General features: G+C 37.2%; 1 protein-coding gene across 3 annotated transcripts in view; it reads right to left on the bottom strand.

The window, feature by feature from the left end:
- ZFPM2 (zinc finger protein, FOG family member 2) overlaps positions 1-14,125 on the bottom strand; it is a 306,084-nt gene that overhangs the window by 149,956 nt on the left and 142,003 nt on the right. For all 3 annotated transcript variants that reach the window (XM_069005338.1, XM_069005337.1, XM_069005339.1), the window contains one exon: positions 9,435-9,553. In XM_069005338.1, coding sequence (XP_068861439.1) covers positions 9,435-9,553 — 119 coding nt within the window. The remainder of the gene's footprint in view (positions 1-9,434; positions 9,554-14,125) is intronic.

Here is a 14,125-nt window from a genome sequence, read left to right as displayed (position 1 = left end):
AGGGGGTAAAAGTTTATTAATTAATATTCACTTATTTAAGACAGGATATGATTATTACAGAATCATTTAGGTTGGAAAAGACCTCTGAGATCATCAAGTCAAATCAAGTCCTTTCCCTGATCACCACCATGTCAACTAGACCATGGCATTAAGTCATTTCTTGAACACCTCCAGGGATGGTGACTCTACCACCTCCCTGGGCAGCCTGTTCCAATATTTAACAATCCTTTCCATGAAGAAATTCCTCCCAATGCCCAGCCTGAACCTCCCCTGGCACATCTTGAGGACATTTCCTCTTGTCCTGACACTGGTCATCTGGGAGAAGAGACCGACCCACATCTTGCTACACCCAACAAAACAATATAAATATGAAACAATATAAAATTCAACGAGGCGATGCATATAATGTACCATGTATGGAATATTGGGACATGCAAATAAACCTATAAATAAATAACATCATCAAGTAGTGCACCAGCTGTGCAGTCCTTGCTGCAGCTTTCCCCTGCTACAGGTGGTCTGGGGCTGGTAGGGAAGGTAAGAAAAGCAAGCAGTGGTGCCTCCTGTGCTCTTTGCTCTGGAGCCCTAATGGCTGGAGCTGATTGTCTTTTGAGCTTCCCTGGAGTCTGAGGAGCCTTCATTGGATTAGACTGATGAACTTGTTCTCCAGGCTTGATAAATGAGGCTCAGGACATTTATAAACTTCACTCAGCACTGAGTTTCTCAGGCCAAGCTCTGAATTTCTTTGCCCATACTTTGGTAGTGCAAAGTAGATTTGTTGCATCTGGAAAACGACTCATTTTGCTACTGGCCATGGGATACTTCAACATCATTAGAAAAGGAGTTTCAGCTGAACAGTGAGGAAAGTTCAGCAAAATTAAAGTATTTCAAATAAAACAGATTTTTAGGACCTAGGAACAGACAATACCTGCTTCTGATTAGAATATGGTAAATATATATATATATTAGAATATGCTATTCTATATACTCGCAATCACTTAAATTGTGTATGTATATATACATATGGACATATATATAGTTACTGTATATTTTTTACATATTTATGTTTAAATATCAAGTTTTTTATAAATTCATGTATTCACACACACTGTACTAACAATACTTACTAGAAATATTGAGAGGGGTTTTTTTATTCAAAACATTCAAACCCACACTTTCACAGAACACAGTTAATTTGGCTGGCAATGAAACAACCAGAAATAACTTTAATTTCCATCCTTCTTGAAAATTTATAGGCTACTTCTCTCAAGCAGATTCAGACAAGAGGAACTGATCTTTTGAATTTTGATTATTCCATCACACTGTATGAAAGTGATCAGCAAGCAGCCACTGTCTTAACTGAAACCACAGGTCCATTCCTTTACTTGAAGTAATTTATTTATTTATTTAAATGAAGATAGACAATAATTTAAAATATTGTTATTGTTACTATGATATGGTATCTTGCTTGTTTTATTAACAAATAAATTTTGACACCAAGATTTTCCCTAGAGCATGCTTTTATTCCAAACAACTGCTCACTGTGGCATCCCCAAGTCCTATGGAAAGCATCTGTTGATGTTTTCATAATCTTATGCATTTGTATGTCCAGACAGCACATCTTGACAACATACTGGGTGCAACACAAGTGCGACCACAGTTCCGCAGGCAACAGCATCGCAGTGCTTTTTTCCACTCCCAGTGTACCCTGAGGCAAACTACCCTTGGGCAGGCATAGCTTTATGTGTAGCAGGCAAAAAAATACCCACAGCTTCCAGGACATTTTATTTTCAAATGGTCAGAGAGCACAAGCCTCCTAGTCTTTCAGTTCTGTGACCATTTTAACTACCAAATTCTTATCTTAACAATGCAAACATCTTCATAGACACAAACACCTTCATAGCCTTAGGTGCCACTAAAATGATGGAGTTAGAATTTCCCATACTTGTTCTATGAATGTGGAACTACTGAAAAAAGTGTCAACATTTTAGAGACTGAATTTTATTCCAGAATAAAAAAAGATAGTGTTAACATTTAGTGAGAAGATGACTTCCAAAACTGCTGAATATTTAAATCTGGCATTTTATATCTGCCTAGTCTATAATATGTATGTTTCATAAATAGGAAGTGTCATTATAAAAAGCATGAATTGAAAAATTTTCCTCAGAGGAAAACATTTAATGTTAAATTTCACATATTAAACAGTTACAGAACTTGGGCCTCTTAGGTATTTTAGTGCAGTGAGCTACATTAATGACTTTAAATGGAGAAAAATAAATTATTTTTCTTACATGAAGTTTTTAAATAAAACTACATGCCATTCTAAAATTTTTGATAAATTTAGCAAAATCTACAATTGCAAAATAAGCATCTGTGTCTTAAAGCCTGTGGTACAGTGAAGATTAGACTAGGTAAAAGACTACTAAGATTCAACAGTGTAGAAGCACAAGAATATGTTGCTACTGAAGTTTACTGCAGTGATCCTCTAATTAAACAGCTTTTCTTCTCTCTCTTTTCTCCACACCCTAAAATGCAAGAGCCTGGCACCTGAAGATAGCATCTCCTTTTACTGCTGTCTGGGAGGCCCTGGACCAAATTTTCTTGCCTTTTTTTCTGTCCCAGGTTCTTGACTTTGCCTCATCTATTCTGCAAAACCATCCCCTTGCTCTGCTCTCAGCAGCTGTCTGGCGATGTACCCCAGGGTACAATCCCACTCCCAGAAGGACCCCCTACTGAAATGAAGCTTGCCAAACTAGGACAGATAGTTCATTGAGTTTTCTCCCAGGGAACTCAGTTAGTTTAATGGGAATGACTGGTAAAGTCTACTACTTAATTACAATAGTATTAGAATAAATTCTGCTTAATGGAGATGCTCACAGCAAGCACCAAGTAACTGAATTATTTTTAAAAACCTTTCAAAATTACCAGTGACAGTTTTAAAGAAATGTTGAAGTTCTTCTGTTTTGATAAACAGGTGTCAAAATGAACCATGGGTACGTGTAGTCTCAAAAAAGGCCTATAGTTAAGGAAACAAGGTTAAAAAACAAGAGCAATTTTGTGTAAAAATTCCCTGTTGACATTCTGGAAATAAACAAATCAGAAAAGAAGAAAAAAAGAAAAAAAAAAAAAAAAGAATGTAATGTCAACCCTGTGTTATTTGTCTGTTCTTTAAATATTTAATAACTTAAAGTTAAGGCTATGGTATGGTGTGCAGTACTAATACCAGTGTACTAACAGCATTTAGACAGAAGTGTAAGATTAGGGTTCTCTTTTGTGATACTTCATCACCTATTTGAGATGTGGAAAATACTTCTGCAAGTTGGAAAAAAATGCTTTTGGATTTTTCCAAAACAGGGTGTTTATTCAGCTCCTTGCAACATCTTCCTATCACATTATCAGCATGGTTGAAATTTGTGTAAATGTAAATAAAAGAGCAGAAATAACTTCTTTAAAAAAATAAGAAGCATCTAAACTATAATTCTGTACAAAAGTTTTTTAAAAAGGTTCTTTTGTCATTGCATTCTCCTGAACTGCATATCTATATAAATGGGAGACCACTCGGTAAAAGGTGAAGTAATGTGAGGTGACGTGTTCTCAAAGATCATTGAGGATAGCCATGTGGACATCTTGGCATATCCCAATTTTTTTAAACATTTCAGTTTGTAGGAAGTGGCCTTAAGCTGTGCCAGAGGCGGTTTACACTAGATATGAGGAAAAGTTTCTTCACTTTGGCAGGCATTGGAACAGGCTGCCCAGAGAAGTGGTGGAATCACTGTCCCTGAGGTGCTCAAAAGACATTTGAATGTGTTACATGGGGACACTTTTCAGTGGTGAACATAGTGTTGCTGGGTTAACAGTTGGACTTGATGATCTTAGAGGTGTTTTCCAACCTTAGTGATTCTATGGTTCTAAGTAGCCAATCTCAGCACGTGCACAGCACATCAGCAGGTAGCTGTTGGGTGACATCAGCTGCTGTCCTAAGTGCCACAATAATAAAGTCTGCTCATGTTTGGGACCGAAGGAAGTGATCTTAAACTAGTTCCAATTATGAAGAGCCTGACAGTAACAGTAGTAAAAATGAGAAAGAAATGCTTCTTGTCACTTGACATATTTAAAGGTATAAAAGTAGTATAACAAAGATTAGAATCAAGGCTCATTACTCAGGATACTATTTTTGGTAACTAAATATAAAAATGGCTCTCTGCTATTAAGAGCCAAATTCTCCATTTGCAGTTAAATATCTAAAGATAAAATCTACCTTTTCCCTTTCTATGTTTGAATAAGAGAAACAGAAACTACAGGCTGGCTACAGCCTGACTATGGACAGACTACTGCCTCTCTGTAGCCATGCAGCACCTCCAACAAAAGTTCCCAGAAAACCCTCATGCTGCAACTCTGAAGATTAAAAGTCACTGTCCACTAGAGACATGAGGTTTCTGACCTAAAGTGACCAGCCACAGATTAGTGAGTGAATAACTTTACTGCATTTTGAACCTTGGCTCCCCAGCCCCTCACACACTACCCAGTCAAACAGCTCCAGGAGCATATCTTCCAGAGGTGTCTCTTTGGTGTTGAACCTCACAGATCCCATTAAAGAGTCCCTGCTGTGTCCCACTGCTTGCCTGGCCCAGCCCTGCACATTCTCCTCCTGTGGATTCTCTTCACAGTCACACTGAATCCTCTTTTCCTTATCAGGCTCATACAGGCCTGCCCCGCATGCTCTTCCCTGCAACAAGGAGACGACAATGGCGGGCTGGATACAGCTGATCATTGTTTTGCTTCACAAAACCCTGCCATGGGCACAGATTAACACCAAAAACTAGATGGCAGCAGCCAAGGGAAAAGGCCTCTTGGATTGCCTCCACACTACTGCTGGAGCAACCACTGTTTGACGTCCGTCGTGGGCTACGTGGTTCAGTGCTGCTTTCGTTTCCAAGGGCCTCATTGCCATCAAGCTGTCCCCTCAAACAGGGAAAATATTTACAGCTGAAAAAAGCAAGTGAACAGCTTTTTCTTAGCTAGGCTGCTAGTGCCTTGAATTTAGATCTGCTTGCACATAGCAGCTCCTCTTTCAGGGGTCCAGTCTAGAGAGGTCTTCTGCTCTTTTCACGTGCATGGTCATATTGGACTTGGCATTTGCACAAACCCACTTTCCTGTTAAAGACAGGAATCATAAACAAGGAGTCTGATGATTCAAAATATATTTCTATCTACTTGTGGGTACCCATGAGCTACTGAATTTTCTGTGATGCAGCAAGACACAAATTTAGAGCCTTCCAAATTGTGTTGTCTTCCATTCTACAGCTGAGTTCTCACCAGCTGAAGACAGCCAGTAGTATTGTTCAACATCTTCAAAGGTCTGTTTGTCTAAACAGCAAGATTATATTAAATCTCAAACAGAATCTGGAAGCATGTAGATGTGTACATTTTCTAGGCTTGAAAAGATATTCCTATGCATTTAATTTTCTTGGGACTATCCAACTATTATGGAACAGTGGATGGAAAGCGGAAGTAGTGGAAGGAAATGGAAGGCAATAACCTCTATACCCAATTGTGCTGACAGATGCAAACTATGCATGCAGCTGAGAGCAGAGGAATTTCAGCAGTTTGGCAAAATTACAGGAATAAAAGCATCTAAATAGGAGATCTATCACTCTAAATATAATAAAAGTATCTAAATAGGTATCTACAAATATTTAAGAATGATCTAAGAAGTTCTTAAGGTCAAATGGAAGTAAAACTTAAATGCCTAGACAAGTTTTAAGATCTGAGACTCACTTGCTAAAAACAGTGTCTTAAAATTTTCTGCTGGCTGCATGCAGATTGTTTCACCAACAGTAACAGTAACAATAGCATACATTATTTCATAATGTAATTGTATGTAATTCATGAGTATTGCCTAAACTCTTAGATGAGAAAATGACTTTATTAGTCATTGAGCTATTTCAAGTCTACCTTTAGTTTGAGTATTCTTCAGTCCTGATGGGGACCTTGCTCTACCGTATTTCCCAACAGTGCTGCAACACTGCTGATGATACCAACACCTGCTATTCCTATTGCAATTGTGAACAGCATTAAAATAATTTTTGTTCAAGGTACCCAACCACTCTAAGATGTGTACTGCTAACATACTTCAAGACAGAAACTTGAAAGATCTAAAATGTAATTGACATCTGGCACGGTGACTCAATTAAGTACTGTGCTGAATTAATTAACTTTCTCCATCTCATGAGCCAACAGCAGCAAGACTGTATTCAGCAACGCAGCACTGCTGGAAACAAGAAGCACTTCAGCAGGATATTACACGTACAGGCTGTACTCAGTGCAGAGTGCAAGAGGAATAAGTAAGCTCTAATTGTTACAGCGTGAATGAATCCTGTGAGGCACTGTCACATTGCTAACACTAAACAGTACAGTCAGGTGAGATACTTGTAGTCAGCCACAAACATATTTCCCAATAAAGACAGCAGCTGCAAAAATTGTGATATTTACTCACCTGAGGGTCCCTGAATTTTTCTTTCCTTTCCTCTCTATACAAAAAAAATCCACATTAAAACTCTTTTCCAAAAATTGGATGTTTATAGCAGCGGAATGTTTAAGGTTCTCATTCAGAAAAGAATTAAACCTCTTTTCAGCTGCTCATGTGAAAGTTTGACTGAATTGTAGGGATGTAAGTCTCTACCCAAATGAGCTTTCCAAAACAGACATAAATAACCTAAGTGAAGAATCCCAGCTCCCCGATGAACAACAGAGAACATGTACAATAGTGAGATAAGTAATCAAATGTGTCAAAAATTCATAAAAAAACCCAGAATCATTCCTAGAAAAGGTAAAAGAGAACCATTTAGAAGCTGATGCTGAGGTTTTGTTGCTTTAACAGCAAATTATAGTTGCCTTAAAAGGTTTACATTTCTTCACACAGAATTTTAAAGTAACAAATGTAGAATTACAGGAAGCACCTGATATTTGGGAAAAAGAAAAAAATACTTAGAATCACAGAATAATTCAGGTCTGGAGGTCATCCAGTCCAAAGTCCTGCTCAAAGCATGGCAAATTTCAAAGTCAGATCCAACTTCGAAGTTAAATCAGATTGCTCAAGATGACACCTAGTTCAGTTTTGACTTTTTTAAAGGAGGGAGTTGCTCAGGGGACAAAACAATATTTCTGAGGACTAAAGTTCTGTTTACAGGAAATTTTTCTGATTTCCAAATGTGTTTATATTTGTAGGCAAAACAGAAGTAAAATCTTTCATGTGTTAGTAAAAATGGACTTTATGATTTTTAATTTGACAATAAACAAAGTATCTTTCCAGTTTACTGAGAAAAAAGTCCTGAAGGTTTTCATTGCACATTTCTCTGAACTACATTGAAAAAGCTGTTCCATCCCACTATACAATCAACAAATTAAAAGTCAGTTCTGCACACTGCTCAATTATGAGTTCATTAAAACCCGACTATCTTAGCTAAATGCTTTTGATACAGCAAAAGTAATATTTTCCCAAATTTAAAAAGCAATAACAGACATTAAAACATACCTGTACTATCAAAGGAGAAGCAAGGTGCTGCTAGGCTTGTGGTTAATCTATGGCTCCATCAAAAGAAACCCAAAGATACAATATGATTGGCTGCCAACATGTTGCAAATGCATCCTAAGAATATCTGATAAAGATTAATTTTGTAGTGAAGGGACAATCAATACCATCTCTGATATTTAAACATTATCTTCATGTTGTATGTAGCTGATGAAGTGGTACAAGCGGACAAAATCAAGCTAGCATTTCTCTAGAGTATGGATTGTGGACTGACTTTGAGCTACAATAGGACTAAGGTTTCTGTTACATGAAAGCTAAAGAAAGTAGTTATAGTGGAATTTAGACAATTATGTGAATTAGAGGTGCTTGTCACATATGACCTTTTATTAAAAATATTTTGAGAATATTGATAGGCCAATAGTAAAATAGATAAGGAAATAAAACTTAAATGGATAGAGAAAACAGAGACAAGTGTTCCAATTTTCCAGTTTTTTCTTTCTAACAGTAAGGTGCTTTGATTTTGCAGTACTTTTGAAAATCTGTTCTTTATTCAGGTGCCTGAATGTGAAATCTGACCTGGGTTGGGAATACTGAACTCTTGGAAATTTAGACGAAGTTTCCATGCTGCTTTCTGTAATGTTTCTTAGCACCATTTGATTAATAAATTATGCTAAAGAGTACAAAATATTAAGATTTTAAATGTCTACTATGTGTATACTATACTATACTATGTACTCAGAATAATGATTCATTCAAATTTTAATATGCATACTTACAGAAAGTAACATGCATCCTATCCAGCAACCCTTAGAAAGAGAACTCCATTATATAGGCATAGATTCTCCTGGGAGGAGTTTTCTCCCCTTTTCTCCCATGTCCACATAACCCCTCTCTCACTCTGCCCCAGATGATACATCAGCAACTGAGTGTTCCTCACTCTCTTCAGGTCCTCCAAGATCAGGATGATACCCAGTGCTGGTGAACACTGGAAAGCTCAGCTTCTCCATTTACAGCACAGATGTGTGCACCCCAAAAGCCTGTAATCCCCTCCTGTGAAACCGTTCCACGCATCTTTATGCTGAATACATTCAATGCAAAGTCTGTAATAGCAAACAGTGATCCAGCTGCAGATAATGGTTCTTCAGAAGTATCCCACAGGGCAATGCATGTTCCAAGACTGTTTAAACCCTTCTAGAGATATTAGTTGTTTCCTTCCTGATATTTTCAGAAAATTAATCTGAACTATACACAAATAATATTGAAGCTCAGAATTAAAACCAACACAAACAAAGATGAAATGAAGACCTAGAAATGACATGATTTTCAGTGCACTGAACTGAGATCAGCAAAGCATTACTTTTAAGTAAAATGGTCCACATACTTTCTGCAATCAGAATAAAAAATGAGGCTAACTGAGAATATATTATATAACAGGTGTCTTTTGATGCTTTTCAAAAAGCATTAATTAGATGGAAGATTTTGCTATGTTAAGTTATATTACGGCAAATTTAATTAATTTTATCCTAAAATCATGTATTTATTTATTTTTGATACCTTTCTTTAATATAAATTAAGTATTCAGTAATTAATACTATGAAAAATTCAAAAGGCCACTAAAAAAATCAGATATTACTACCGAAACACAACACCTTGGTTCAGCAAACAAGGAAGTGACATTTCCCTTCAGTAAAAGAACAAGTTAAACACTATTAACCTGTGCTCCAAATAACTTCATGTGGATTGGTTGCCATAGATGAACAAATTGGAAAAGAGCCAGATACCACTGGCCGTTAAAGCTAACAATGCCTGTTTTCAAATGCTCCGTCTGAGGAGCAATTCAGGCTATTCCCTGAAGAATGACACACAATATAACAAAGCAAAGTGTCTCGGAGCATCTACATACCAAGGTGTTATTATTCAGATCCATCTTCCCAGTGAAAGGCCCCCATGTTGTTCCAACTGGAAGCTGCTGCCGGCTCTGAATCTTGCGCTCCCCGTCTTTCTGGACCACCTCCAACTCTCCTGCAAATAAAGAAAACAAGCAGTGTTGAGAGTACTTTCACTCATGCCTTGACAACAACCACCTCTGCCTTTGTGTTGCTTTTATACGCACAATGTTCTGAGGACCAATATAATGAGAATTAATTATGCTCGTCTGAAAAACAACTGATCTTGTCATCCTGCAAAAGAAAAACAAACCTTTTTCCTTTATAATTATATTCAAATTTGGTTTAGGAAGTCCCATTCTTTTCTTGCATCTTTTCACACACATTAGAGTTTGAAAGAAATTTTATTTAGAACAGCATTCCATAAAAGTTCTTAAGAAGTGCTGAGGAGGGGGGAAATGACAGCTGAAAAGAGAGACTGCAGTAGCAGCCACACCTGGTGCATTAACCTCCTTGATGCATTTTGCTGCACAAGATCACATTTTGAAGCACACAGAAACTAAAAATTTGAGAGATACACCATACAGCCACAAAAAAATCACATCTCCAAGATACTACTAAAAGCATTCACTGCAATTACAAAAAGGATTTTGAACGGAGTGAGATTTTACAAGCAGTAACATTTCAGAATTAAACAAGAAATAATTTTAACTGGTAGCTTGATATTATAAGACAAAATAAGTAAAATCAATGGGGAGGCTGTATAATGATTTTTTTCAGTGCATAATGATTTTTACTGCATGAAAATTTTTATTTTCTTAAAAATAAATTTTATTTTTGAAAGCAAAGACTTCAAAATTAACACTTAAAAGAAATTTTTGCTTTAGCTCACCTTAACTTTTCTGGATTTTCCAGTAAAGAGAAAGAATAACACAGAATTTATCATTCCCATGGAGGGAAAAATAAAACTCAGTCACCACCTTAACCCCCCCCATATTTTTTTCACTTCATTTCAAGATTAAAAAAATAGTCTGGGAAACTCTTTTTTGAAAGCAGTCTAAGCCTATTTTTTGTGAACAAATGTTTCATTTAAAAATACAGCAACAGTTGTATTTATATATACAATTTCTAACACTATTTTCTAAATAAATTCTGGTTTCAGGCTTTCATAGGGATAGGATGGAACAAGGACAAGCTGATCTGTGCTTTTCCTGTTAGATGTTTGACTGCTTTTTTCCATGCTCTTGCACTTCCAAGCTTTGCCCTTCCTGGAGGTAGGCAAAAAATCTGTTGTTCTCAGGAGCAGCAGAGCTCACCTCAACTTTGCTGTAGCCATGATTTTTCATGATCTGTTTTCCATGACTGCTAAAGCCCCTTCCTCCCTTTCCATACCAAAGAGATGCAACAGTGATTCCAGTCTTTTGCATCAGCACATCTCATCAACTCCAGCCCAAATAAGGATGGTGCTTTTCCACAAACAGAGCAAAGTCCAACTGTGCAAGGAGTCAAATCATCCCAGATTTAGAACTGGTGGTTGTTGTGAAACGAACCTTGGGCTGAAGGAAGTGAGTAACTCCTCCTGGCTCACAGGCAGCCTTCCACAGACTTTCCAGAGCTAAACATTCCCATGAATGCCTGGATTTACATTGCAGTCAGGCTGCAAAGCTTTTCCTTGTCCACAGGGGTTAATCTTGACCATCTTCCAAAAAGAAGACTTGGCTCCAGCTTCCATTTTCAAGCACAGAAATCTAAATTTCACCTCTGAGTGTTGCAGATTACAAAACTACTCTACGTAAAATCGTGCATCAGATCCTTCCTGCAAACTGGAACAAATCTAGGAAATAGAGCTGTATCGGTTTACAAAAGCTTCTCTGTATGTGGGTGAGTCCTCATCATGACAGTGCTATGACATTTTAAAAGGCAGTATGTGAGCAGGAAAGCTTATGGATTAATTATATCTAATTTACACATGTGACATATATGAATCCAAAAAGAAAAAAAAAAACAAACCCAAACAACCATAAAAGCATTTTTTCCTTCTCACGGTCACATTGTTACAAATTGTATTAGCTTTTAAAATCTCTTTATATGTTAATTATGGAAGAGAGAAATTGCAATGTAACATGTTTATCACTTAGCCATACTGCAGCATTTTCTCTCAACACAGAGATGAAAACTGCAGCATTTGCTTGCTTTTACACACTAAAAAACAGCCATGTCTATGGACATGTCACATTTAACTGATACCAGAGGAATCATGAGAATCTTTGAAAACCCTTTTAAAAAATAATTCAGCCTCCCTTTCTGCCACTGACATTTTTCATTTGAAAAGGGTTCAGACACAGTCAAACAGTGACTCCTTATCTGTACCTGTGGATTTACAAGCAGGCCTGTCTTTTAATGGATTAAGAACGACAAACTTAGGGCAGATCAACCAGTGATATCCAAAAAGCTACCAAAGTTTTAAGGTACACATCATTACACATTGTATTTTAAATAAAATTAATAACACGAATCTTACACCTGATAAGTAGTTCAGATTTGAGGCAAGCATAAGAACAAGCATTTTTTTTCAAATATAATTTTTCCTTTCAGCTGATAATTAAGTAACTTATTATGGATTCTCTCTCTTATTCACTTTTGCTACAGTTCCAAGGTGTAGTTCAGGCAATATTTCAATATATATGAATACTTTGAAATGTACTGCAGATGGGGTAACATCATGCTGAATTGTACTGAAACTGTTGTGTTTCCCCATCCCCTCAGAACACCATGAAAGAGTAGTAGATTGCAGACAGGGTAACAAAATGTTTTGGTGCAAAACCCTTCTATTTCTCTTCATTACAGTTCTCCAAAAAAGATACATTTTTCTTGTCACCACAACCAGCAGCCATTTTACTGCCATGGGTGAATGTTAGAGTTGGGAAGGACAATCTGTTTGCATGTTTTGGCAAAACGAGACAATCTGGCTATGCTTATACAAGGTGTAGCACATTAAAATTTAGTCCTTGGTGAAGATTTTTTTTTCAGCTAAAAATCTTTAGTTTTATAGACAAAAAACACTGCCTGCAACTTTTCTGCATTCATTTACAACATTTTTCTCCTCTGAATTTTCCTATTTTGTGAATGGTACCACAATTGCAGCACACAGGGGCTGTCTCCCACTTGATGTAACTGAGGCTGTCCCCTACTTACTGCTGACTTACCACAGGGATACTGGTTTAAGTGCCATGCCTGTGGCCCTAAGCAATGTGTGACTGCAAGGGTGTTTGCTGGAAAAATGAGAACCTCACCCTGTGACTCTTAATTAAAAGGGTTGGAAAAATATGTCAGCAAGACAAGATTTTCCCCTTCAGCCTCAGAGGAAGTTCAGATGTAAATCTGAAGTGCTCTCTACAGCTACCATACCCTGCACAACTGTTCACGATCTTCACAGATTACATCAGGAGAAGGAAGAGGATCTAAGACTTTACTGCTGTATCACCACTCACAGTAAGAAGTGTAAAGACTCAGCTGGTACTGACTCTTCACACATACTTGTCCACGGAAATTCCAACATGTGGGGAGAAAAAGAAAAGAAAGGATGAAAAACTGCTGCAGCTTCCTTTACTCCACACTCAAGCCAAAAGGAAGCAGAAAATTCTGTGCCAAGCAGTTAGGTGCTTCCAGTAATCAGCAATGGCAACAGACCACCTCAGTACTGAATATAACGTTCCTTCACATAACAGCAAATTATAATAGAACTCATTCCTACCCCTGGAATAAAATATGTGATATTGTCATAATTTCCACGCAAAGTAGAGAAGCAGTTTAACTCTTTTCATCCTAGATTTGTCAGGTCTCCTATTGAAAAGGACAGCAAGAAGTATAACAGAAGCAGCAGTAAGAAATACAAGTAGAAAGGAAGTGATGCTCTGCTTTTAGTTTTTGTGAGTACGGTAAAAAATGACTTAAGAGACATTCCATTTAGTGACACTTAGTTGCCCTTTCTTTGCTACGGAGCAAGTGGGGTTTGGTTTTTTTGGTTTTTCTTCAGCTTGTTACTCACGAACATACTTATTTCCAGCTTGCTGAGTAAGTTTATACAAAAATATTTGAGACACATAGTATGGGCTAATCAATTTTGGTAAAAGATAATGCTGTTAGTGCTGCGGGCTGTTTCTCTTATCTTGTTGATGTAACATACTTTTAAGGCCTGTGATTACTCAAAGACTTATGATAGCTGCACTGTAAAAGAAGCCTCAAGTCATGACTCACTAGTACAGCTACAAAACATCCCATGGCTTTTAAGATATTAGGCCACCTTGGTGGATAGAAAACCAGAATAAAAGGACTCAATTTAGGATTCTTTTCATACATGCATATATTGTTTCAGGCATGCCACACAGGGCTTTCATAAAACAGAAGGTAGAGAGGTCAGTTTAGCTTTGTATTCTTTTACAGGACAATCACGATAATTTAAAAAAAACGTTTCCACAAAACATAGAGTACACAGGAATCCAACAAGAGCTTTTGGCCCTCAACAGGATTTGATCACAGTTTGACTACCAGAAAAATTCAACTATACATAGTATTTCTGAAACAAAATAATACTGGCTTTCATCCATCTACCTACATTCTAGGGTAAGAAATAAAGGAGTATATATCTGAAGGTGAATGATGAGCAGTTTTTGTGGGACAAAAAGAGAACTACTTCATTGAGAAATAA

This window comes from Aphelocoma coerulescens, chromosome 2 (assembly GCF_041296385.1).
Source record: "Aphelocoma coerulescens isolate FSJ_1873_10779 chromosome 2, UR_Acoe_1.0, whole genome shotgun sequence".
In the NCBI taxonomy this organism is placed as follows: Eukaryota; Metazoa; Chordata; class Aves; order Passeriformes; family Corvidae; genus Aphelocoma; species Aphelocoma coerulescens.
The sequence above is the reverse complement of the archived record's forward strand: the minus strand, read 5'-3'. Positions and strand labels throughout refer to the sequence as shown.